At 40.4% G+C, this 23,632-nt stretch overlaps 1 protein-coding gene and 1 long non-coding RNA gene across 7 annotated transcripts in view; one reads left to right on the plus strand and one right to left on the minus strand.

Annotated features, from left to right (window-relative positions):
* Positions 1 to 5,756: 5,756 nt before the first annotated feature.
* Positions 5,757 to 7,204, minus strand: LOC143434332 (uncharacterized). The gene is made up of 2 exons (XR_013103757.1): positions 7,006 to 7,204; positions 5,757 to 6,522 (listed from the first exon to the last, which is right to left on the minus strand). It is a non-coding gene; the product is annotated as an uncharacterized LOC143434332 (long non-coding RNA).
* Positions 7,205 to 7,287: 83 nt separating this feature from the next.
* Nr3c1 (nuclear receptor subfamily 3 group C member 1) overlaps positions 7,288 to 23,632 on the plus strand; it is a 79,243-nt gene continuing 62,898 nt past the window's right edge. Inside the window, exons 1-2 of one of the 6 annotated variants that reach the window (XM_076912732.1) lie at positions 7,288 to 7,428; positions 10,734 to 11,945. In XM_076912732.1, coding sequence (XP_076768847.1) covers positions 10,747 to 11,945 — 1,199 coding nt within the window. In that variant the 5' untranslated portion in view covers positions 7,288 to 7,428; positions 10,734 to 10,746. Of the gene's footprint in view, positions 7,429 to 8,172; positions 8,536 to 8,610; positions 9,022 to 10,733; positions 11,946 to 23,632 lie in introns of those variants that run through there. The other 5 variants (XM_076912734.1, XM_076912733.1, XM_034517617.2 and 2 more) reach the window with 5 other exon arrangements.

The following is a 23,632-nucleotide window of genomic DNA, read 5'->3' on the forward strand; positions in this document are numbered from 1 at the left end:
TAGAGTTGAAACAGGATCAACACATGGGGTAAATGAATAACTCCTCAATATATGCAGAAATCAATAAATTTCTAGATGAGAAAGAAAATATCTAAGTATATTAATCCCAGTCTTGATACATTGAGCTTCCCCTTTCTAACCATATATTAAGACAATTTGACAACTAAGAAACAAACCTTTCTCTATGTGCTTCTGAAACCCCAGAACTTGCAATGTTTTTTCCTCATGGCCCGCCTCTCTTGGACTCCTTTTCTATGCCATCTACCAGAGGCCCTTCTTAGACTTGGACAGACAGCACCCGTCCCATCCCCCAGCATTAACTGTTCCTCTGGGTTTTTCTTTTATTAAAAATAGAGTTTTATACAATATATTCTGATTACGGTTTCCCCTACCCCAACTCCTCTGAGTCCCGCACCCCCCCCCCATCTCCATTCCCATCCAGATGTTTCTTTTATAGTGATTGGTTTGCCCTCTGTTCATCTTCCAAAAGCTTTCCTGTCTTAGCCATCCCAGTCTTTTTCACTTCCATTGCCATTTAGGTGAGAGAGGGTAATCTGTTTTTATAAACTCCTTGATATAAAGGACATGTATCACACAATTTATAATATATAAAGTACAGAATATTCTTTAAGAGGAACTTCTGTATGGCCAACTGATTTTCAAAGGATGGTTTCAATAATCTTTCCCTTGCTTGTGTTGATGGCCAGGCTATAGTTCAATACATCATCTTTGGTAAAGTCAGTCTGCAAATAATCATTTCATTAATATTCAGTTCAGCAAAACAGATCGATACTATTAAGCTTCAAACCTGATTGTTGGCTGATATTTTCATGTGCCAACAGTGAAGCAACAAAGTTTTAAGACTAAAACCCTCCATGAATATGAACCAGAGAATGGTTTTTCAGTACTGAAAAAATAATTATTCATAAAATTACATATTTTGAAATTTCATTTTTATTATCAGAATACCCTTTAGCACTGACATTTGGATATCAATAAAACAAACAGCTAGTTTATAGTTTTTCCAATTTTTATGGTACAAAAACTTCACCATGGCTGATTTCAAACTACCAAGATAACTTGAAGAACTTTTGAATTCAGAGGCTAGGAGTTCATAGGCTATAGCACCAGAAGATACTCATTATATAACAATGTAATAATAGTGAAATAATCAGAAAGTAAACCCCTTCTGAGCATTTAATGTTGTTCTTGAAATGTATAGCTGTAAGTTTATAAATGATTTTTAATAATGAGGATGATTAGTAACTAACAAAATCTTTGAAAAGTTAATAGGTAGCTTGTACAAGCTTGTATAGCTAGCCCTAACACAAGTTGGCACTCCCTTGCCTAAAACTCTATTACCCTGTGCACTGGATATCACATGACACAAATAAAGAGGGGTAAAGATAATTGGTACTTTTGTTGCAACTTACTGATGATGCAAAACTTATGTATGCCTCTCGTGTTTTCTGAATAATTCTTGAAGTTTGAAGTCTCCTTTTCAACCCTACTTCCTGTGAGATGCATGGGTAGATATTACCTTCTGCCACAAACTGAAAGGTGTAAAGGACCGACCGAAGCCCATTCAAGTGTGTATACTGTGTTAGGTTTCAAATGCAGACCTTAGGTAGAAAATTAAGCAAGAGGATAGAAAAAAATCTAATATTTATACTACTTTATAAAATGTAGCAAATACCTTTTGCACCACTTTAGAATGTGATATGAAGAACTTACAGACTCTGCTGCCCCTTTAGAAGACTACATCTGCCTGTGCACATGTTGAAATACCCTCTTCCATGTGTCTCTTTTTAATATCCGTGCTTAAATATAGTTTAAAACACTTTAATAAACTTCAGCTCTGCTTTTTTTAAAAAAAGAAATATGTATAAATTTGGCCTCCAATTTAGCTTCAAATAAAACAAAATATACATTAACTAAGTTAAGGAGGTGTAAGATCTAAAACGGAAGCAACGCCTCTCAAAACTGAGCTGAGCAATGTCACCAACAAATGGGGCAGACTGAGACACTGCCTACCAAAGGAGCATGGGACAGAAGAGATTAAATCAGAAAAGGAAGAAAGCTAATGACATAATGGCCAGCCACAAATGCCACAAATGACAAACAGTGTACGTAATAATCGTTGCAATTATTCTGTGTGCTTGCTCTAATGTCTCCAAACATTGAAAACATTAGATCTCTGCTTATAGCAACATGCATCTAATTTGTCAGCTGATGTTTTACCTTCTCCTGTATCCTTTATTGCTTCAACCAAGTTCTGCTAATATAAAGGGCATAGATTTAACCAGGACAACCACAAACACTTAATATACAGGAACAGAAGCTGGTATTTTAAGTTGTTTATGATGAAAGCAAAAAAGACAAAACAATAAAAAAAAAAAAAAAAAACAGGGAAGGAAAACGTAGCATTTTCATGCAGAATTTTCAAATTTCCATGTTAATTCTAACTAGGAAAAGAAACATACCAAAGTAGAAGTGATTCTGACTAACAGTTTGAAATATTTGTGTGATACTTTTTATAACAAACATGTCTCTTGGAAATATTAAAGCACGCGGAAATGGGACATTCTAGTTTATATAGGTTTCCCTCGAACCACTTACCTGTAAAGCCTAAAGAATGTGTATCCCAAAGTCATGATGTTACAGAGGCATTTAGTAGCTATGATGGCTTAAGAAAGTTCTGACAGCCAACAAAAAAAAAAGTTGTATCGAATTACCATACAGTTAATACTTTCAAAACTATTCTTCATTAACAAGAAAATTTATTTGGCTTCAACTTACATTTAATATCATAGAGTTAAGGGAATGGGTACAAAACAAAAAAAATGCAAGCTGAGCCATGAAAAAGGATATAGCTGTAGGAAAATAAATTTCAAAGACGTGTCTCTTTGTAAGAGATCTTATGTGGTAACCAACAGCAGAGGCAGGCCTGGAAGTGCTGTGCAGAGTCTTTCCTTGAATGAGATCTTTTCCAACAAAAGTCACATCAATTCATCCCAATAAGTCCAAGTTATGTAGTCTTCATGCAGGACTTACCACTGGTGTCCAGCAGTGGTGAACAGGGGGCCAACGTTACTCCATACATTTCTCCGGCTACCTGCTGAGCTCTCCAGGCTCTCGTGCTTTTCCTTCAAATGTGTTTTTGAGCTCTCCAGGCTCTCGTGCTTTTCCCTCAAATGTGTTTTCATATTAAGAATGAAACATGAGTATGAAAAGAAGCCATTCTCCTACACAATCTAAATGGAAAGATGCTACAAGCAATTTTAGTCACGTAGTGTGCATGGAAGATACTTCAAAAGATGAAAGAATCACAAACAGAAATCTAGTTTACTCTATAACATACACACACACACACACACACACACAGAGAGAGAGAGAGAGAGAGAGAGAGAGAGAGAGAGAGAGAGAGAGAGAGAGAGAGGTGCATGTATCTGTGGGATTACATGGAGGTCAGAGGAGGACTTTGGGTGTCCTCTATCACTCTCTATCTTATTCCCTTAACAGGGTCTCTCATAGTATCTTGAACTTAGCTAGAGGCCAGCAAGCCCCAGTGATTTTTCATGTCTCTGTGCAAGGTGGGTTGGGCTGGGGGAGATTACAAGCACCTGATGCCATAACAGAATTTTTATGTGGGTTCTGTTTGAGCAGAAAGCATTTTTACTTTCTGAGCAATCTCTGCAGTCCAAATGCTATAGAGATGTAAATGATGATTTGGTTGCAGCTCAGGCTTATTAATATTGTTTGTCTTAGGGCATAATAGTCAATACATATTCATCAATTCACTCAATTAACACCCACTGAGCATCATCAATTATGCACTATATAAAAAGTGTTGAATAGGAAGACCGAGTCTCTGTCTTTCAGGCTTATAATCTAATAGGGAAAAGAATATAACCAATGGGCACACAACAAATGAATTATCATTGCAACATGTTACCAAATTGTGCAGGATATTGTAAAAATATAATGTGTTCTAGTTGTTTAGGGGGTAAAGCTTGGAAATTAAAATCCACACGAATAAGCATAAAGATCTTGAGCAATGTTCATAAACTTTTTATTAAGTCATTTAGCCAATTCAACCCCAAGTAATATTATGCCCAGTTGATTAGTTGACTCAGCATTATTATCACAATTTTGTAAAATATTACCTTTAGCCTGCTATATATGAGCCTCTGTTCTAGGGACACAACATAATGAAAAAGATAAATCCGGGTTTTGTTGGATAAAGTCAGAATATATCAGTTTTATTCCTACCTCTTCTTATGAGATAATAAAATACATTCTCTCTGAGGTAGGGATTGATCCTATTTCTCACCTTGTAGTAATCCTAACTTCCTAGGGTTACTGACAAGTAAGCACAAGTGTTAATGAGTTAAAAGTAATGTATAAAAATACTGAATAATGTCTGGTTGACAAATGCTTAATAGTTATCAACTATAATAAGCATTGTGTTATCAGAATTTTAATTTCACCTGTGTACAATGAACATTTCTCTCTTTATAAAAGACTATTTAAGTTCTTTGAAGTTCATTGCTTAAATTCCATGAGTGCTTAAGCTTTTCAAGAATTGGTAATGCCCCTGTATGTAAATTATGAGATCCATGAGGAAAACCTCTTTTAACATTACTGAATTCCATCCCTGACACTAAGGAGATGTGTGACACTGGATCCAGATCTGTAAGCTTAAGTTCCTCATATTGATAGATCAAGTAGTGCTAACATGTTGGACAGTTTTATGTCAACTTGACACAAGTTAAGGTAATTTAAGAGGAGGAAACCTCAATTAGAAAAAAAAAAATGCTTCCATAAAATTGGGCTATAGGCAAGCCTATAGGACATTTTCTTAATTAGTGCTTGATGGAGGAGGGCCAAGAATGTTGTGGATGGTGCTATCTCTGAGCTGGTGATCCTGGAGAGTATAAGAAAGGAGGCAGAGCAAGCCAGTAAGGAATATTCCTTCATAGCTTCTGTATTAGCTCCTGCCTCCAGGTTCTTGCCATTTGAAGTCCTGTCCTTACTACTTTTGATAATGAACTGTTTATATGGAACTGTGAATGAAATAAACCCTTTCATCCCCATGTTGCTTTTGGTTATGGTGTTTCATCAGAGCAATAGTAACCTTAACTAAGACAAGTAGTGACATAGCTCATTAGCCTAGGGAGTACTTTCCTAGCATGTAGGATTTCCAGGACATCCCAAGAAGTATAATAATATATCTATTTTATTCAAAACTTCCAGCAAACTGTGCAGAAGAGTCCATGGATGTTAAGCAAATTATTTTTGTGATTATTTTCTTACTGTGTAGATATGGTTAATTATTGAGAGTTTAAGTATATTTCTAAATAAATATGATGAATTAAAGCAGGAGATGTTTTTCTATTGAACTAACAGACTGAGGCATAGTTAGGCCATTAAAGAGAAAGAACAGAAAAAAAAAAACCTATTTTTGTTCAATTTAAAATATTTGGAACGAAAAATTAAAACAAAATGAAACCTTCTACATTAAGAATTATTAGGCATGCAAAAAGGAAAATGAAAAACATTAAGTGGGAATTCTTGTAAAGTCATCAATTATTCAAAAATAAAATAGCACCTACCATTTACAATTCAAACATGCAAGAAAAAAATGAAGTAGATTCTTTGAATGAGTAATTCATCTATTTAGGTCTGTGGCATGAAAGTATACGAAAGAATATGATATATGTGCACAATTCTTAGTTCTTTTAAAAAGGCGACCATCAAGGATAAGTATGAGTTTTATTGTATGAATGAGTACTCCTATACACACAGAAGAATCTGTTAGAAGTCTGGGGGCCGAATTCACAAGATACCTTGTCCCAGTTCTTGAGCCTCAGAAGGTGGGAAAATTGGCCAGCAAGGAAAGCCGAGTCATAGGTCTAAGTTCTCAGGGTTCACTACGAGCCTGGTTGAGTCTCTTCTCAACTTAAAAGGTTTATTGTTTCTTTTCTTTCTCCCTCCCTCCTTCCCTCCCTTCCTTCCTTTTTTCAACACCAAGTGGTTCAAGGGCTCTTCATAAACCCTCTCCTGGAGGAGGAGAAGGTCTACACTAGTCTAGGTTTTCCTTCTTGAGGTATCAAGCTTTTGCTCCTTTGTCAAGATGGCGGCCCCAGATCCCATGGAGGTGGCGACTGTGGAGCACCTCTGCCCCAGGGGCTCGCTCACGGCCACAGTCTCCCCATGCAAAGCGGACGATACACTGGGCAGCATTTACGCTTTCCATCCAAGAAAGGGCGACTCGGTTTTGACGCCAAAGAGCACCTATGCCAAAATGGTGACCGTGCGGCGTCACTGCTCTTTACCAAGATGGCGGCGAGGGACTTCCGGCACGCGCTTCCCCAATCAGGGATCTCCAAGAGGTCAGGCAGAGGAGACCGCCCTTGGAGTCCAAGTGCGGCGCGAGCGGCTGCAGCCGCGCGCCGGGGGAGGGGATGAGGTGGAGTCAAGGCAGCCTCGGTTCACATCGCAAGGGCCAAGCGCTGGCACCTGTGGGGGAGCAAAAGTTACTTCCTCGCACCCCAAAGCAACACCACAACCCCTTTCCCCGAGTCTTCCAAAGCTTAGCCTGTGGCGCGAGGTAGGGGGCACGGTCCCAGCGTCACCCCAGCCCGCCCAACGCAGCGGGCACCCGAGGGGCAGGTACCGAGCGGCTGCACTGTCACCCCACGCCCCTCTCCTGTCCTAGGGGGACCGGCCACGTGTTTCTCTTGGAGCCCCGGGGGCTCGTACGGGGAACAGCTGGAGGGAGCTAAAGGCTGACGTTTTAAAGATGCAGGTTTTGTTTTATTTGGAGGGGCAGAGGGGTCCCTGGAACTCAGAAGGCTGCGCAAGGCACCGAGCCTGGAGCAGCAAATGTCAAGATTCGGGGGAGGGGCCACCGCGGGGAGCTTGGATGCTGGCCCCGAAGGGGGTGGAAGGAGAGGTCAGGAGTTTGGGGTAAGAGGAAGGCGGACTTCGCCAGCAACTTACTATTCCGTATGCAACTTGCTTCTGGGCCTGCACACACCCCCTCCCGCCCCGCAAGGCTTCCTTAATCACATTTTTTTTTTTTTTTAAAGTGCAAAGAAACCCAGCTCGCTAAGAGGGTTTTGCATTCGGCGTGCAACTTCCTCCGAATGTGAGCGCGCTGGCAGGCGGGGAGGGAGCGGTGGGGGTTGAACTTGGCAGGCGGCGCCTCCTGCTGCCGCCGCCACCGCCGCCGCCGCCTCCTCTCAGACTCGGGGAAGAGGGTGGGGGACGATCGGGGCGCGGGGGAGGGTGGGTTCTGCTTTGCAACTTCTCCCGGTTGCGAGCGAGCGCGCGCGCGGCGGCGGCGGCTGCAGACGGGGCCGCCCAGACGATGCGGGGGTGGGGGACCTGGCGGCGGCACGCGAGTCCCCCCTCGGGCTCACAGTATGTATGCGCTGACCCTCTCCCCTCCCCAAGCCTCCCCAGAGGGCGTGTCTGCCGTCCTGCCCCGAGAGCGGCCGGGGCTCTGCGGCACCGTTTCCGTGCCATCCTGTAGCCCCTCTGCTAGTGTGACACACTTCGCGCAACTCGGCAGTTGGCGGGCGCGGACCACCCCTGCGGCTCTGCCGGCTGGCTGTCACCCTCGGCTCTGGCGGCGGACCCACGGGGCGGGCACCCGAGCGGTTCCAAACCGCGGAGCTGGGCGGGGGCGGGAAGGAGCCAGGGAGAAGAGAAACTAAAGAAACTCGGTTTCCCTCCCAGGCCAGGTCGGCACCCGCTGCCGCACTTTTTTTTTTTTTTTTTTTTCCTCGTTCCTTGGGTGGGGAAAAGGCGAAGCCGCGCGCGCCCCGGCGAAGGCGATGCCCGGGAGCCGCGGGGCTCGCAGGCGCCGTCGGGGCCGGGCTGGCGGGGCCCGCGCGCTGGGCGTAAAGAGGGCGAGGGCCGCGGGCGCCCTTGCAGTTGCCGACAGTCGCCAACAGGTTGCACCGTTCCCCGCGGCCGCCGCGCGGCCCCTCGGGCGGGGAGCGGCCGGGGGTGGAGTGGGAGCGCGTGTGTGCGAGTGTGTGCGCGCCGTGGCGCCGCCTCCGCCCGCCCCTCGCTCGGTCCCGCTCGCCTGCCGCGGCCGGGCGGCCTTTTCGCGTGTCCGCGCTCCCCCCTCCCCTCCGCCTCCTCCATTTTGCGAGCTCGAGTCAGTGCCTGGAGCCCGAGTCGCCGCCCGCCCGTCGGGGACGGATTCTAAGTGGGTGGAACAAGACGCCGCAGCCGGGCGGCGCGGCGCCGGGACGGGGGACGCGCGCGGGAGACGGGAGCGGCGCGGGGGCCCGGCTTGTCAGCCGGGAACGGGTGACTTTCCGCGCTAGGGGCTCTCCCCTCCCCCATGGAGAAGAGGGGGCGACTGTTGACTTCCTTCTCCGTGACACGCGCGCCTCCCGCGTCCGCACGCCGACTTGTTTATCTGGCTGCGGTGGGAGCCGCGGGCGGGCAAGCGCGCGGGTGCTGAGGTGAGCGAGCGGGGGCTGGGCGAGCGGACGAGCGGGCGCCCGCGCTGAGGTGAGCCGGACTGGGCGCGCTCCCTCCCCGAGGGGCTCAGCAGCCCGGGCGGCGGGACTTGGCAAACTTTTGCCAGCCCGGGGTTGGGGGGAGGGGGGGTGGAGGCTGGCGAGGGCAGGGTGACGGTGACGAAAGGGCCTCGGCGGTGACAGCGCTGGCGCTTCCTCTCCCCGCACCGCCATCCCCGGCCCAGCGCGCTGCCCCGCCGTGGAGCCTCGCGCGCCCCGGACGGACGGAGTCTGGCTCTTTTGGCTTTTGCTTTTTGCCGCGAGTCCTCTCTGGTCTTCGCTGTCCGTCCTCAGGGCTGCCGGGACACCCGCTTTTCCCGGGGGGAAGGCAGAGTGGCGGCTGCGACCTGCGGGCTCAGGGCGCACGGCTGCGGGCTGCGGGCTTGTGGGGTGGATTCGGGGCTCAAAGCCTGCAGCCCAGACTTCGCCCTGCCGGCCTTATCTGCTAGAAGTGGGCGTGCCGCCGAGAACTCAACAGGTCTGGACACATTTCTGCCTTCACCTCGCACCTTTCTCCCTCCTTCTCCCCCAACCCCACCCCCGACAACTTGGGCACTAGCTTTGGGGCATGATTTCGTGCCTGACTTTTCCCAGTGGTCCCCTTTTAGAAAGAGACGACCCCCCCCCCCCAGCCGCAGATTTTGATGCAGCGATTTTTTTTTCTTTTTTTGACAAGTGCTACTTTGACATTTGAGGTTGCAGGCTCGGTAATTGCGGCCTTACCACTTAAGACCCTGGGCATGGTTCGTGTGACTAATGTCACAGGGTTATTTCCAGTTTTAACTGGGGGATAAATGTCGCTCAAGGGAGCATCTTGTTTTATGAAGTGTTGTTATGGTTTCAGGCTGGAAGGGGCAGCTGTCAAAAAAAATCGGGCGTGAAGATTCATTAAAGTCTGTTTGATATCTCATGTTTAGAGATCCTTATCAGAGGCAAAGGACCCTGGTTCTGAGAGGGAAGCTCTGTATGGGGAAGACTCCTAGGCAGATCCTAGCCCTCTTCCCACCTTCCTCGAATTCCCCTTTCAGAGAAGATGGTTATACTTAGTGTCTTGATACAGGAAGTTTACCATTTTATGGGAGTGGATTCTAAATATATTTGTAGTAGTGTTTGCTAGCCTCTCAAAACATTTTGATTATTAATAATATATTAGCGATCTGGAAAAATACAATAAAGGTTTAAAACTGCAAAGAAAATTATTCGGAGCATTTTCTTGAAATAGGTTTTATTTGGCTTTATATGTGATCCTACAGCCCAATTTTTCTATCTGTTTTTCCTGATATTTTCATATTTGGAAAGAAAAATCTTCAACTTATAGATAAAATATTTTGTATTGAGTATATTAAACAATTTTTAAAAGGATATAACTCGGTAAATCTCAGTGTTAGGAATTTTGATAAGCTCTGCTCTAATAAACTATTTAAATAGGTTAAAATTGTAGGTGAAGAAACCAGTACAAATTCTATTCTGCTTTTAAAGATGTACATTTTGGGCTGTATGTAATATATAGTTTATCTTACATCCAAAATTTGAAGATAGGTTATAGCAGACAGGCTTATTTAGTTGAAAACGGAGTTTCAAAGAGCCTTTCCCTAGTCCCACAAGATAAGCAGCTCAGGACTGCTTACTTTTTTCCCAGATAAAATGTGCATAATTCTTCAAGGTTGTACCTTGAAAGGTTTAGATGTGTGGGGATTGGCACAGGTGACATTGTGAATCATAAGGTGTGTAAATAATTATATTGTAGCATTTATCAAACGCTTTAGCTTTATGTAGTGGTCTCCGAAAAGGAATCACTCTTAATTGAAAGGGGTTGGAAATTTAAGGATCATGCCTTTAAAAAAAAAAAAAAAAAGGAAAAGAAAAGCTAAATCCGTTGACATCAATTTGAACCTTTTACAATAATCACATAACAAATTACAATCCCCATGGTTACCAAATGTGTACATTTAGCGAGTGGCAAGATAAACAGCCAGATTCAAGTCAGTTCAATGTAATGCCTTGCAAATGAGCTGCCTTGTGGATGGGAGCAGGGGTATAGTGTTATTTTACAAGACAGGAACTATTCTAACAGGGGAGACGTTGATTTGGGAGTTACCTAACGGGTTTATTTAATAGGCTGTCTCTTACTAATCGGATCAGAGATAATGTAGTTTTATAGCTTATTATGTCTTTTTTTTTTTTTTTTAGTTAATATTTGCCAATGGACTCCAAAGAATCCTTAGCTCCCCCTGGTAGAGACGAAGTCCCCAGCAGTTTGCGTGGCCAGGGGAGGGGAAACGTGATGGACTTTTATAAAAGCCTGAGGGGAGGAGCTACAGTCAAGGTTTCTGCGTCTTCGCCCTCAGTGGCTGCTGCTTCTCAAGCAGATTCCAAGCAGCAGAGGATTCTCCTTGATTTTTCAAAAGGCTCAACAAGCAATGAGCAGCAGCCGCCGCCGCAGCAGCCAGATTTATCCAAAGCCGTTTCACTGTCTATGGGACTGTATATGGGAGAGACAGAAACAAAAGTGATGGGAAATGACTTGGGCTACCCACAGCAGGGCCAGCTTGGCCTTTCCTCTGGGGAAACAGACTTTCGGCTTCTGGAAGAAAGCATTGCAAACCTTAATAGGTCGACCAGCCTTCCAGAGAACCCCAAGAGTTCAACGCCTGCAGCTGGGTGTGCTACCCTGACAGAGAAGGAGTTTCCCCAGACTCACTCTGACCCATCTTCAGAACAGCAAAATCGAAAAAGCCAGACCGGCACCAACGGTGGCAGTGTGAAGTTGTATACCACAGACCAAAGCACCTTTGACATCCTGCAGGATTTGGAGTTTTCTGCTGGGTCCCCAGGTAAAGAGACAAACGAGAGTCCTTGGAGGTCAGACCTGTTGATAGATGAAAACTTGCTTTCTCCTTTGGCAGGAGAAGATGATCCATTCCTTCTGGAAGGGGACGCGAATGAGGATTGTAAGCCTCTTATTTTACCGGACACTAAACCTAAAATTAAGGATACTGGAGATACAATCTTATCAAGCCCCAGCAGTGTGTCACTGCCCCAAGTGAAAACAGAAAAAGATGATTTCATTGAACTTTGCACCCCTGGGGTAATTAAGCAAGAGAAACTGGGCCCAGTTTATTGTCAGGCAAGCTTTTCTGGGACAAATATAATTGGTAATAAAATGTCTGCCATTTCTGTCCATGGTGTGAGTACCTCTGGAGGACAGATGTACCACTATGACATGAATACAGCATCCCTTTCTCAGCAGCAGGATCAGAAGCCTGTTTTTAATGTCATTCCACCAATTCCTGTTGGTTCTGAAAACTGGAATAGGTGCCAAGGATCTGGAGAGGACAACCTGACTTCCTTGGGGACTATGAACTTCCCAGGCAGATCAGTGTTTTCTAATGGATATTCAAGGTAAGTTAGCACTTTTTTGTTTCATAAGAATGATACATTTAAGATAGTTTGATAAACTTTAGAATTTTTTATCAGTATGTGTTTTCTAGAGAGATTTGTATACTTTTGCAAATAACTCAGTACAAATGGTTTTTTGAATGCATAGGCATGTTAGAAACTTGAAAGGACTCATCGATGCGAAAGCACTTTGGGTGTTTGGTTAAATAGTATTAAAGATTTTATTTGAAAACTAAAGCAGAATTGCTCACTAACAAATATCTGTTAAAGTAACATCCATCTACAAGTACCTTAAGTGAAACTATCAAATCAAGGAAATAAGATGTCTAGTCATATAAAACATTTATTAGGCATGTTAATTTAGCTGTTTTAGAATATGTTATTACAAGACAATGCTTGAAGTGTTACCTTTCAATTAGAGGGTTAAGAACTAGAAGTAGAAACGCTGAGTATTTGATCTGAACTTTCTGTGTTTTGAAACTGTTAGCGCAATACAGGGCATAGGGACCTAAACCTAGGCGTTAGAATAGCCTAAAGCAGACAGTTGGTGTCTGCTCCTTAGCCTCTGTGAGGAAGGAGCTGGTGCATGATGCTTTCAAATGCTCCTGCAGATGTTCTAGTAGGTAACTCATGATTAGAATTTTCAGGCTTCAGTTAGCAAGTGCCATATATGTCTCTCTTCATTTTTCTCAGTCAGTTATAAAGGAGACTGACATTTCCATCTGACCTCACAAAGGCCCGTTAGTTAGAATGGAATTACTGGAAAAAAACTTGAAAGTTAGTGTGTTGGTAGGCTTCGGCTCTTCCACGTACCCTGACGTGAAAGTCATGTGAATGCTGGCTTATCTAATCTACTTTAGGTGTGAAAACAAAGAAAGAAAAGAAGAGAAAACATGGATTGTAGTGATACAAGACAAATTGATCACTAGGGTTTTTGTTTTGTTTTGGTAGAAAACAGAGTCCTTTTCTTGTATATAATCCCGTCAACTTTTTCCTGTCAGTGGTGTTCACTGTTTCTATTAATCATTTGAGAAGATTTTACTTAAAATTTGTAATAAATGTTTTCAATGCAGTCTATCACTGATCTATGTCCATATAACGCTTTAAAATTTGCTTTTTCTGAAGGTTATCTAGACACTAACATACAAAAAGTTATCTCTTTCCTCCACACATAGGAAGCCCTTATTGGGAAAAATAATAGATTCAGACTACGATCAATTTTTCTAAATCGCTTAATTATATCTTACCAAGAGGAGGGAAAAGTCGCCCTTTCTCTTATGTATCGTAAGAGATGGGAAGCTAATGTTTATACTATATATTAGTAGTGACTACTAATCTATTACTCAATAATTAGTTGTCCCTTATTTGGGGGAAAACTATTGCAACATTTTAACTTTCTGAATTAGGGGTTTAAAATACTTCCAGTAAGGAAATTTAAATAGTTCCTTATTGCATAAACTGTGTTTTTCAAATGTTAAGAGGCAGTCTGTATTTTAAATTTTCCAGTTTTAAATTTTTGACAGTAGATTTCATGTGGTTGACTCTCATATAAGAATAATTCTAATTGACTTGATTATCTATAGGGAGCTGTTAAATTGATTTATAAACATGTGATTACACAAGGAAAAATAATACATTTAAAAATTTCTTACCCTGAAAACCATCATAAAACTTCACTTTGTGTAAAAGAAAAATAGTGGAACCCAAACTTAACTTGCATGTATGAATTTTCATTAAGATTTATAAAATCTGGGATATGAACAATAAGTCTTAGCCTTAGATCATTAAATAATTTTAATGCTATAACTTTTACACTTAATGACATATAAATTGTTCATGTTCGTGTTGGGCCTCTGCCATTACAGAAATAGGCAAGGCCATGACGATGTGGCACTTCAGAGATTCTTTCATGTCCAGGAAATGATTAATTTTATGCTGACATATGATTTGTATTTTAATCACTAGTGTCTCCGAGCCAGGCTGAATACCTTAACGGGACTATGGGTGGTGCTTGCAAGTTTCACACTTAGCACTGAGAACTGCCATTACCCAGAACAAAGCTTCACCCAAATAAACTGAGACAATGTTTCCTTTCTGACCATTATTGAATTCTTCTATTGTTTCCAAGCAGCAGCCCTGGCAGAACTGAAATTGGTTGCTCTCTATATATGATGCACGGTAGTTGCCAAACATTAGCTATGATCAGTGACCCTGAGGCATCAACCACTAAGTCAACATGCGGAGGCCACAGCTTGATCGAATCATCTGACTTCAGACAACTAGGAATGCCACTAGGAACATCGCTTGGAATTTTTAAAGAAGGCATACATTTTAACTTGAATTCTCAAATAACTAAAATATTTTCTCCCTAGAGTGTTAATAAAAACGACTTCATTTTATATTTGAGGGAGAAAGCAATTTATACACATATGCCTGTATACCATGATATTAGGTTAGCATATTAAATTGTAAAGTTACAAATATCATGATTAAGAATCTTGTTTTATTTTTAAAGTTTAAGTTCATTGGTGGTAAAACAAGGTAATGGTTATTTACCTTGGTCAGATTTATTCTTAGTAAAATGAACTTCCAATTCTAAGGGTATAAATTAAAATTCAGTGAGCTTAACATAAACATAATTGAGGCAGATGCACTTGTGTGTAATTTGATTTTCTCCCACCATGTTTCACCTCTGCATTAATAGTGGACGCTGCAGAAAATAAGTAGAAAGAACTCAAGGGTTTTCAGTGGAATTAAAGTTATAGGGGCTATTGTTGAAATTTTGTTTGCAAGATGACCCTTTCCTGAGAGTCTAGGTGATTAGAGAAAAAGAGTAGTGTGGGATGGACTTGTGAGCCAGGCTTCGTGCAGGTAGGCTTCGTGCAGGTAGGTTTCCTGCAGGTAGGCTTCCTGCAGGTAGGCTTCGTGCAGGTAGGCTTCGTGCAGGTAGGCTTCGTGCAGGTAGGCTTCGTGCAGGTAGGCTTCGTGCAAGTAGGCTTCGTGCAGGTAGGCTTCGTGGAGGTAGGCTTCGGCACTTAATGAAGGCACTGACACTTAGTGGCTTTGGACATCTCTCATTATTGGTCACATCTGCATCAAGTGTTATAAAAGTAATGAGATTGAAAAATGATAAGAATATGGGCTGAGTGAAACACATTTTGCCCGTCTCTCATTTTGCTTACTAACCACAGGCTGGATGTTTTCTGAGATACCGTAAGGGAAGAGTGAAACTAGCCTTTTACTTTGAGAGGTACTTGTTTAATGGCTTACCTTGCTTCTTGCCTTCTAAAGATTCTGACAGTGGTTTTTGAGCTTACTATTTCTTATATCCATTTATATAAAATGATTTCTGGATGTGATTTGCTTTTGAGCATACACTTATTTGCTTATATATTGTTACCTTTATGGTAGAATTGCTTCCTCTTTTTAAAGATCAGTATGATTGATTTTAAGAGAAATGGAAGCTATTGTGTACTCAGGTGTGTCTAGTTAGTATTGGAATGACTAATAAAGAGATATGTAATAAGCCTTTAGTCAGTGCTTAATGAAATTCTTGTAATGTGTTTTTGGCTAATCCTTGTATTTTTTTAATTAACAATTTAACTTGTATTCATGTTATTTTATCTTTTGTCTATTTCTGCCTATACATTTATTTGACCATTTTCCACGTATTACTGAATGTTTATGAATTTTGTGACCTGTTCTGAAATATACTCTGTACAAATGAGGATGCAGCGCAGGCTGCAGTGGATGAATAGGAAGGGAGAGCTCACCTTAGAGGCCTCTGAAATCTGCCGAGAGATTGCATTAAGTGGTATTTTTTCCACGGGTGCCAGTGGGAAAGGCTAAGCGTTAAATTCTTGATGAGTTATGTAAGTCTCAATGCACTCTGGCCTGGTTAGATTAGGAAGGCTTCATTTAGATTTTGGTTATGTCTGCTGCATAATTCTTCAAATACATTTTTCTCTTTAATAGTTGTACATATTTAATTATGAGGTTTTGGGCTCTACTGTGAGTAAATTAGACAGGCATAATCAGTTCATGTTGACTAGTATTTACTGCTCTGAAGTCATCTTGGTAATATTTTTGTCAAAAGTAATTGTTTAATACAGTATGAATAGTTGCCAAATTAATAAGTATTTGTTTCTGAAGTTCTGAGGTGCAGAGAATATAACTTGGCAAATCCCATTGTATAAAGAATTTTTAAGGAATGTGTTGTTGGAGTAAGCTACAACCAGGAAAAAAAAAACCCTCACTCCTTGGTCTTTACAGAAGAGATCGATTATTCTGTCTGTAGCTTCATTTAGCCAACTGCTCTCATCTCTCTTACCTTGGTTTTATATTTGTCAAGTTCTCCTGAGGGGAACTTATATTTTAAAACAAATCTCTAAATAAAGTGTTTCTTTCTTTTGAATCATGTGATCACTCCTGAATTTGAGTATAATCTTTAGAGATTAAATTTTTTATACATTACAAGGTTAAATGAAGCTAGTGGATTTAAGCCCTCTCCAGTGGAGGAGGGACAAAGAGAGAAGCAACAGAGGCCTGTAATAGAGCGAGAAGCATAATTTCAAGGACAATTCCAGAAACCCATTTGGATCAACTGTTGCTTTTCAAATGTTAAAAGCCATGTGCACTGTCAGGAATGAAGGTAATGATGCTTTCTTGTGAAGGCTAAGAGCAACAAAGAAACAAGCATTTCTAGTTATGTTTCTTGTGATGCTTTTATCACTAAAATAAGGATGAAATTACAGCATACTTTGATACCAAGATTATTTCCATATTCTCCCCATTTTAAGTGATTATTAAAGAAAATGTGATGACTTGAACTTAGTTAAAATAATCAATGATGCTTTATGTCGCTACAACCAACCACATTATATGTCATAGTGTACTTTCACATGTAGACTGCCTTATGCTGCTACAGCCTCTTCCTATTTCATAGTGTACTTCTACTTTTAAACATTTCTTTATAAACTATCAACTGACTGTGGAGTACAACTCTTTCCATAGGTTATAGGTTTTTCTGCTAGTGTATTAAATAAATTAGGTAAATGACAACAGAAACTATTGGATTCTGTAAGCACTAGATAGCCACTTAAACTACTAATATTGCAATAGAATCCTTAAAACCAGTTATTTTAAATGAAAGGGTGACATCCTTTAACTTACTCTCTGAGCCAGTTTAAATTATTAATAGCCTATTTTGGTTGAGCTGTGTGCTTAAGCATACTTATTTAGAATAACTCAGCTATTAATTTTAAATACTTCAGAATACTTCTCTCATTTTAGCAAGCTTCAGCAAGATTTATAGTGTCTGTAAGGCAATGTATTTAATAAGGTACCTTATTTTAAATTTGTTTCCATTCACATATGGGGGCACAATATACATACATTGTGTGTGTTTATGTGTGTGTGTATGTGTGTGTGTGTGTAGAGGAGAAAGGTTGAATTACATGACTTACATATATATACATTTCCCCTGAATTTTTATTTTTGTTAGTAATTTGAGAGTTTAATAAATATGTAGTATTTGAAGCTTACAAACTTAAAGCCTTTTATGTTTACTTTTAAAATAATAAATTAGCCTTTATTCTAGTTTATTTCATAAGTTTCCACAATAATATTTAGCCATGACTATTATGAAAGTATATTTGATAGCCAAATTTTGAAAGTTATTGTGAAATGATACCCAGTCTAGTACGTGATTTATTATTTTATGTTGGGGCAATGCAATGACTTATGACCTTATGATTGTCACATGGACATGAATGCTTTACTGGTTTGCATGGACGCTTTTATGTTGTCATATTTGGGTCCTTTTCCCTATGTCTCTTCTTAACAATTTGATTTGGATATTCACTAACAGTAATTGTAGGAAAAACAAAAACAACCTGGTTCTAAGGCTAAACTGAACCAATCTATGATTCTGGGTAGCAGTGTGTTTTGAAATCAAAGATAACTTTCTCTATGTCAAACTTTATCAAAACACCATTGGGTTTGTATAAAAATTTGCAATTCTCTTGTTAGATTGATAGGTCATGGTATACTAAAGACCGTTCCTTGACATTTTCTTTGTATAGTATCAAGTATAAGACAAAAAAAAAAGAACTTAGAATTGAACTTTTATTAGACAGCGCTTAAAATTGTATTCTTGATAGCACATAATATGTAAATGTTGTTGTAGTTGTACCCAAGAGAGGGCCCTTGGGTTCTCAAAGCTTGTTTTATGTGTTAGATAAGAGATTATCTATTCCCATCCCCACACATTCCAATGAGAAATCGAGAACATGGCAGTACTTAGGAAAGACCACACACTTCATTAGCTGTGCAGCCAGCTGGAGCCACCCTATTGGCAGCTAGTTAAACCTTAGCATCCAGGGCTCTTCCAGGGTCTAAAAACAATAAGTAATTGACATAATACTGACCAAGCAGGTACTTCATAAAAGTCACTGATCCTTTCTTCCTAGTGTTAGTAGGCTCTCTGGTGATTGAACACTAATTACATGGCAGCACTATGCTACATACACTAAGCTACATACACTATGTATGCTACATATCCTATGCTGCATATACTATGCTACATACACTATGCTGCATGCAGTATACTACATACACTATGCTACATATCCTATGCTGCATATACTATGCTACATACACTATGCTGCATGCAGTATACTACATACACTATGCTACATATCCTATGCTGCATATACTATGCTGCATATACTATGCTACATACACTATGCTGCATGCACTATACTACATACACTATGCTACATATCCTATGCTGCATATACTATGCTACATACACTATGCTGCATGCAGTATACTACATACACTATGCTACATATCCTATGCTGCATATACTATGCTACATACACTATGCTGCATGCAGTATACTACATACACTATGCTACATATCCTATGCTGCATATACTATGCTGCATATACTATGCTACATACACTATGCTGCATGCACTATACTACATACACTATGCTACATATCCTATGCTGCATATACTATGCTACATACACTATGCTACATACACTATGCTGCATGCACTATACTACATACACTATGCTACATATCCTATGCTGCATATACTATGCTACATACACTATGCTGCATGCACTATACTACATACACTATGCTGCATATACTATGCTACATACAATATACTACATATACTATGCTCCATACACTGCTATATCTGCTATGCTACATACACTATGCTGTATACACTACACTATATACAGTATGTTACATACACTATATACTAATACACTATGCTGCATACACGATATCACATACAATATACTACATACACTATGCTCCATACACTATGCTATATCTGCTATGCTGCATACACTATGCTGTATACGCTACACTATATACAGTATGTTACATACACTATATACTAATACACTATGCTGCATAAATGATATCACATACATTGTATTATATACACTATGGTACCTACACTGTGCTACATACATTATGCAACATACACTATGCTACAGTTCATGCTATATACTTCTCATATATTCATCTCATGTACTGTCTTAATTCTTTGACATTCTTTATTCTACTTGTTACATTAAGTTTCTGAGTCTGTCAGGGTCCATGTAGGATGAAAGCAGCTGTTACCTGAGTTTTACAGCTGGGAAATCTAAGACATTTAAAGAAAAAAAATGGGAAACCGTAATGCTAATCTGAAAGTAATTAGTTACTATTTGATGTTTTAGAAATCCCTTAACAATCTTTAACACTAATTGTTCAACAGTGAATACATACATACATACATACATACATACATACATATATACATACATACATACATATGAATGAGAGATGACCAAGCCTCTGCTATATATTTATGTTTGTAGTCACTTATTGATTTCATTTAGAGTACCCAGCACTCCTACTGGATAGAATATGCAGGTGCCAGGTACCAAGCTATCAATGGTTCAGCATGTAGAGGGCTTCTGTGCAAGCCTGGTGACCTAAGTTTGATGCCAGAGCCCATGTAACCATGGAGAGTGAGAATCTAGTCCATAAAATCTTCCTCTGACTTTCACAGGTATGCTGTGGCAAACCCCATAATATGTACATATACATACACAATAAAAATGATAATAATTAAAAACAATTTGTAGGTGCAAGTTTACTCTGGAAATTTAAAACAAAACATTAAAATGCAAGGTGGCAATTTTAAAGCTCTGGTAGTTTTGTTCAGCTAAAAGCAGGACGACTCGCATTTGCTAATAAGAGTTCAAGTATCTGCATCTCTTGTGTAGGTACTGCCTACTTAAAACAATGCACTGGAAACTTTTTTATGCCTACTATGTGCAGTTCCCCAAACTGAGTCATGAATTCATTTTATTTAGACGACTATCTTTTTAAAACTCAGATAATTATCTTAGTATTATTTTTTCAAGGGCTTTTGTCTTTTTGCAGGGGAGTACCTCTATCAGTAATCCTATTCCATGGATTTTATTACACATTAGATATACCATCTAAATTTAGTAGCTATACTGATAAACCACATTGCTGATAAACACGAGGCTATCCCCTTTCTGTTTTTATTGTCTGATACTCTTAGGTAATCATGCATGCAAAGATGGTTTGTTAATTAAGCTTTCAATTTTTAAGAACCATAAATACTAACACTTTTTCTAGGTGCATAAGTTTGGGAGAATTATATAACTTGACATTTACTAACTTTTTCTTGGGTGGTTAAAAAGCTACAGTAAGGGCTGGAGAGAAGGCTTTCCAGTTAAGGGTACTCACTGCTCTTGCAGAGGGCCTGAGTTCTGTTTCCAACATCCAGATCATGCAGCTTACAACTGCCTCTAAGTCCAGTTTTAGTAGAATCTGACACCTCTGGTATCTTTAGGCATCTTCACAGGTGTGTACCTACCCACATTATGTATGTATGTATGTATGTATGTATGTATGTATGTATTTATGTAAATATACACATGATATGTACATACATTCATGTGTATGTATGTTTTCATTGTGTTGTCAAGTATGAAAAATAATTAAATGGTGGTTTAAATAGATAAACTCATTTTGTAAAACCTGATTTTTTAAATAGAAACATTGAAAAAGTTTAATTAGAACATTATATGAAACATCTCATCTGAATCTCAGCTGGGTTTATAAAGAAAAAATATGAGAGTAGAATAGAGTTTTTAAAAATATTTTCCCCCAAATAGAAAAATCCAGAATAAATGTTTGGCTTCTGAGCCCCGTCCTTGAGAGGCTGTGTTGTTGCTGCTCTTTTAAAGCCATCTTGAGACACCTTGTAAACCATAAAAAGAAAACAAACTTATTAAACGGTAATACTATACCAATATTCTTAACCAGAAAATGTTATCTATTTCTTCATTTGATCACTTATGTAAAAACTTTCAGAAATGTAAGCAGTCTCAGGTTATAATATTTGTTCCTGTTGAAGATTATTTATGAGTTCAGCTAGGGTGTTCCCTTCCCTTCCTCTTCCTTGTCCCCCTCTCCCTCTTCCTCTATAAAACAGGCTATTGTGTAGCGCAGGCTGCCCCCAAACATGTCTTAATCTTCCACATGCCAGGCATGCAGTCCTTCATAGCTCATAGCAGAGGCCAGTTTGGATATGCCTCTCTTCCCCTGCCTTCAAGTAGGTGGTGCTCCGTGGTTAAGTCCTGCTGTGTGCTTTCTCTTAAGTTATAAAGGAATTTAAGTAAACAGCTTACATACTTCTTTTTTTTAGTATCGCGCAGAAAAAGTAAAGATTACTTACCTCTAAGCCTGATTTTTTTTCTCTCTCTCATGTTTATTTTATGTTCAAGAAAGAAGGCCTATCTTTGGCTTTGACTTGAAAGGAATTTGGTGACTGCAGATATGGAGTAAATACAGTGTGAATTCCTACAGTAATTTTCAAAGTACTTGAGGTCCTTGTTCCAGCCATTTTATAGCCAACAGTTCAAGTACACTAAAGTTATTTATACTAATAAAATAGTCTTGAGTTATAGGTTCAGTGTGAAATTTAAATATTTTCTACTTTTAGTCCTCAAAATGTAAACAGAAAACTTAGCTTCTAATGACAGCCATATAGGAACTTAACAATTTACATATCAAATCCTACGTGCATTTATTTTTCTGCTCATTGTTGACAGCATGGTAAGATGGGTGGACTCTGGCCTTTCAGATCATGACACATGCTGCAGCAATCAGGTAGCATGCCTTTTGTGGAACCATTGTGTTAGGACTGAAATTCTTTTGACAGAACTTCTTTATCAAGAATAGTCTAAGAACTTTTTTATATCTGTATTTCAAACAAGCTACGTTCTTATATACTTATTATTCTTCCCCAAAATGTCAGATTTCAGTGGTGAAGAAAGAAGGACAAAGAGCCATCATCATGATATGACAGTATTAAAGTCTCTGGGCACTAGAGCTTAATATAATCTAAGGAGAAATGTTGTTGAAGAAGAGGGGAAGTGTGCATAGTAATTCTTAGGCTTAAATGACCATTTGATCAATAGCCTCATTAGACAGAGAGAGCCACTGTGCTCTAATAAGGAAGCCAGAAGGAAAAGTTAGAAAGGCATGGGGAAAAAAAAACAAAAGAAAATAAAAAATTTAAATTTCTGTTTTGTGACTGGCTATGTTTGATTTCTGTATGCCTCAGTTTCTATATGTGCACAGGGACATCCCTAAGAAGCCTACTGATGTCATTATGTTTGTAAAAGGAAGAGCTACAAAGACATTCTAGGAAGCAGTTCTCAAGAAGAGTGTTTAGGAGGGCACTAAAGCATCACAGAGGTCTTCCAGTTGTACCTGCAGAGGCAACTGCCTGCTGAGCTGGGTGCTGGGCACAAGTGAGCGAGCTCCTGCAAAGAAAGTAGTGATCAGAGCCTGCCCTGCTGGAGAACGAACACAGTGGGTGACTTTCGTACCTGTTCCTCCTTCCTCCCAGGTTGCTTTTTAATGTGTTTGCCTGAAGAAGGCTTGTTTCCTTGCTGGAGATGGTGTATGTGCTGAAGGGATTGTGGGATGGATTGGGAGTGAAGGTCCATTCAGCTGTTGGCAGTAAGAAGGCTTGTTAGGGACAGGATGAAAACTGAAAATGGATCCATTTGTTAAGAATGAGCCAAAGATAGACTTAAACCATCGTGAGATAAAGTAGTATGACCACACTTCTCCTAACACTGAGCATGCAAGACTGTGTTTCCTGGCCTAAGACTGATTTTCTTACATGGATGTGGGGGTGTCTCCACATTCTCTAAGAGGAATAAGGTTGTTGTTCTAGGTCCCCTGGTGCATGGTCTAAGCCTGGAGAATTTCTATCTGAAGTGTTTCCCCCAGATACCCAGGTCTTTCCCTGCCCTTCTTTACTTTGGTTACACTTACATGTCACTTGCATAATAAGTGAGCCCTCTGTCTCTATCTCAAACTGTCTATCTTTAACACCTTATTTCTTCTGCTCTGCTGTATTTAGGAACCTTATGTCCTCTCTATTACAGGTTTGCTCCACTCCTAAATCCCAGCATCTAAAGAGTAGGACGGAAATGCTGAGTACATGAAGGAGCTGAATACATGAAGGAGCAAACTTGGCATAGAAATCAGGAAGAAGGCTCAGACTTCAGTCTAAAAACCAGTCTTAAGACAGTGGTTGAAGCAAATAGACAGAACATACATA

This window comes from Arvicanthis niloticus, chromosome 14, assembly GCF_011762505.2.
Source record: "Arvicanthis niloticus isolate mArvNil1 chromosome 14, mArvNil1.pat.X, whole genome shotgun sequence".
Lineage (NCBI taxonomy): Eukaryota > Metazoa > Chordata > Mammalia > Rodentia > Muridae > Arvicanthis > Arvicanthis niloticus.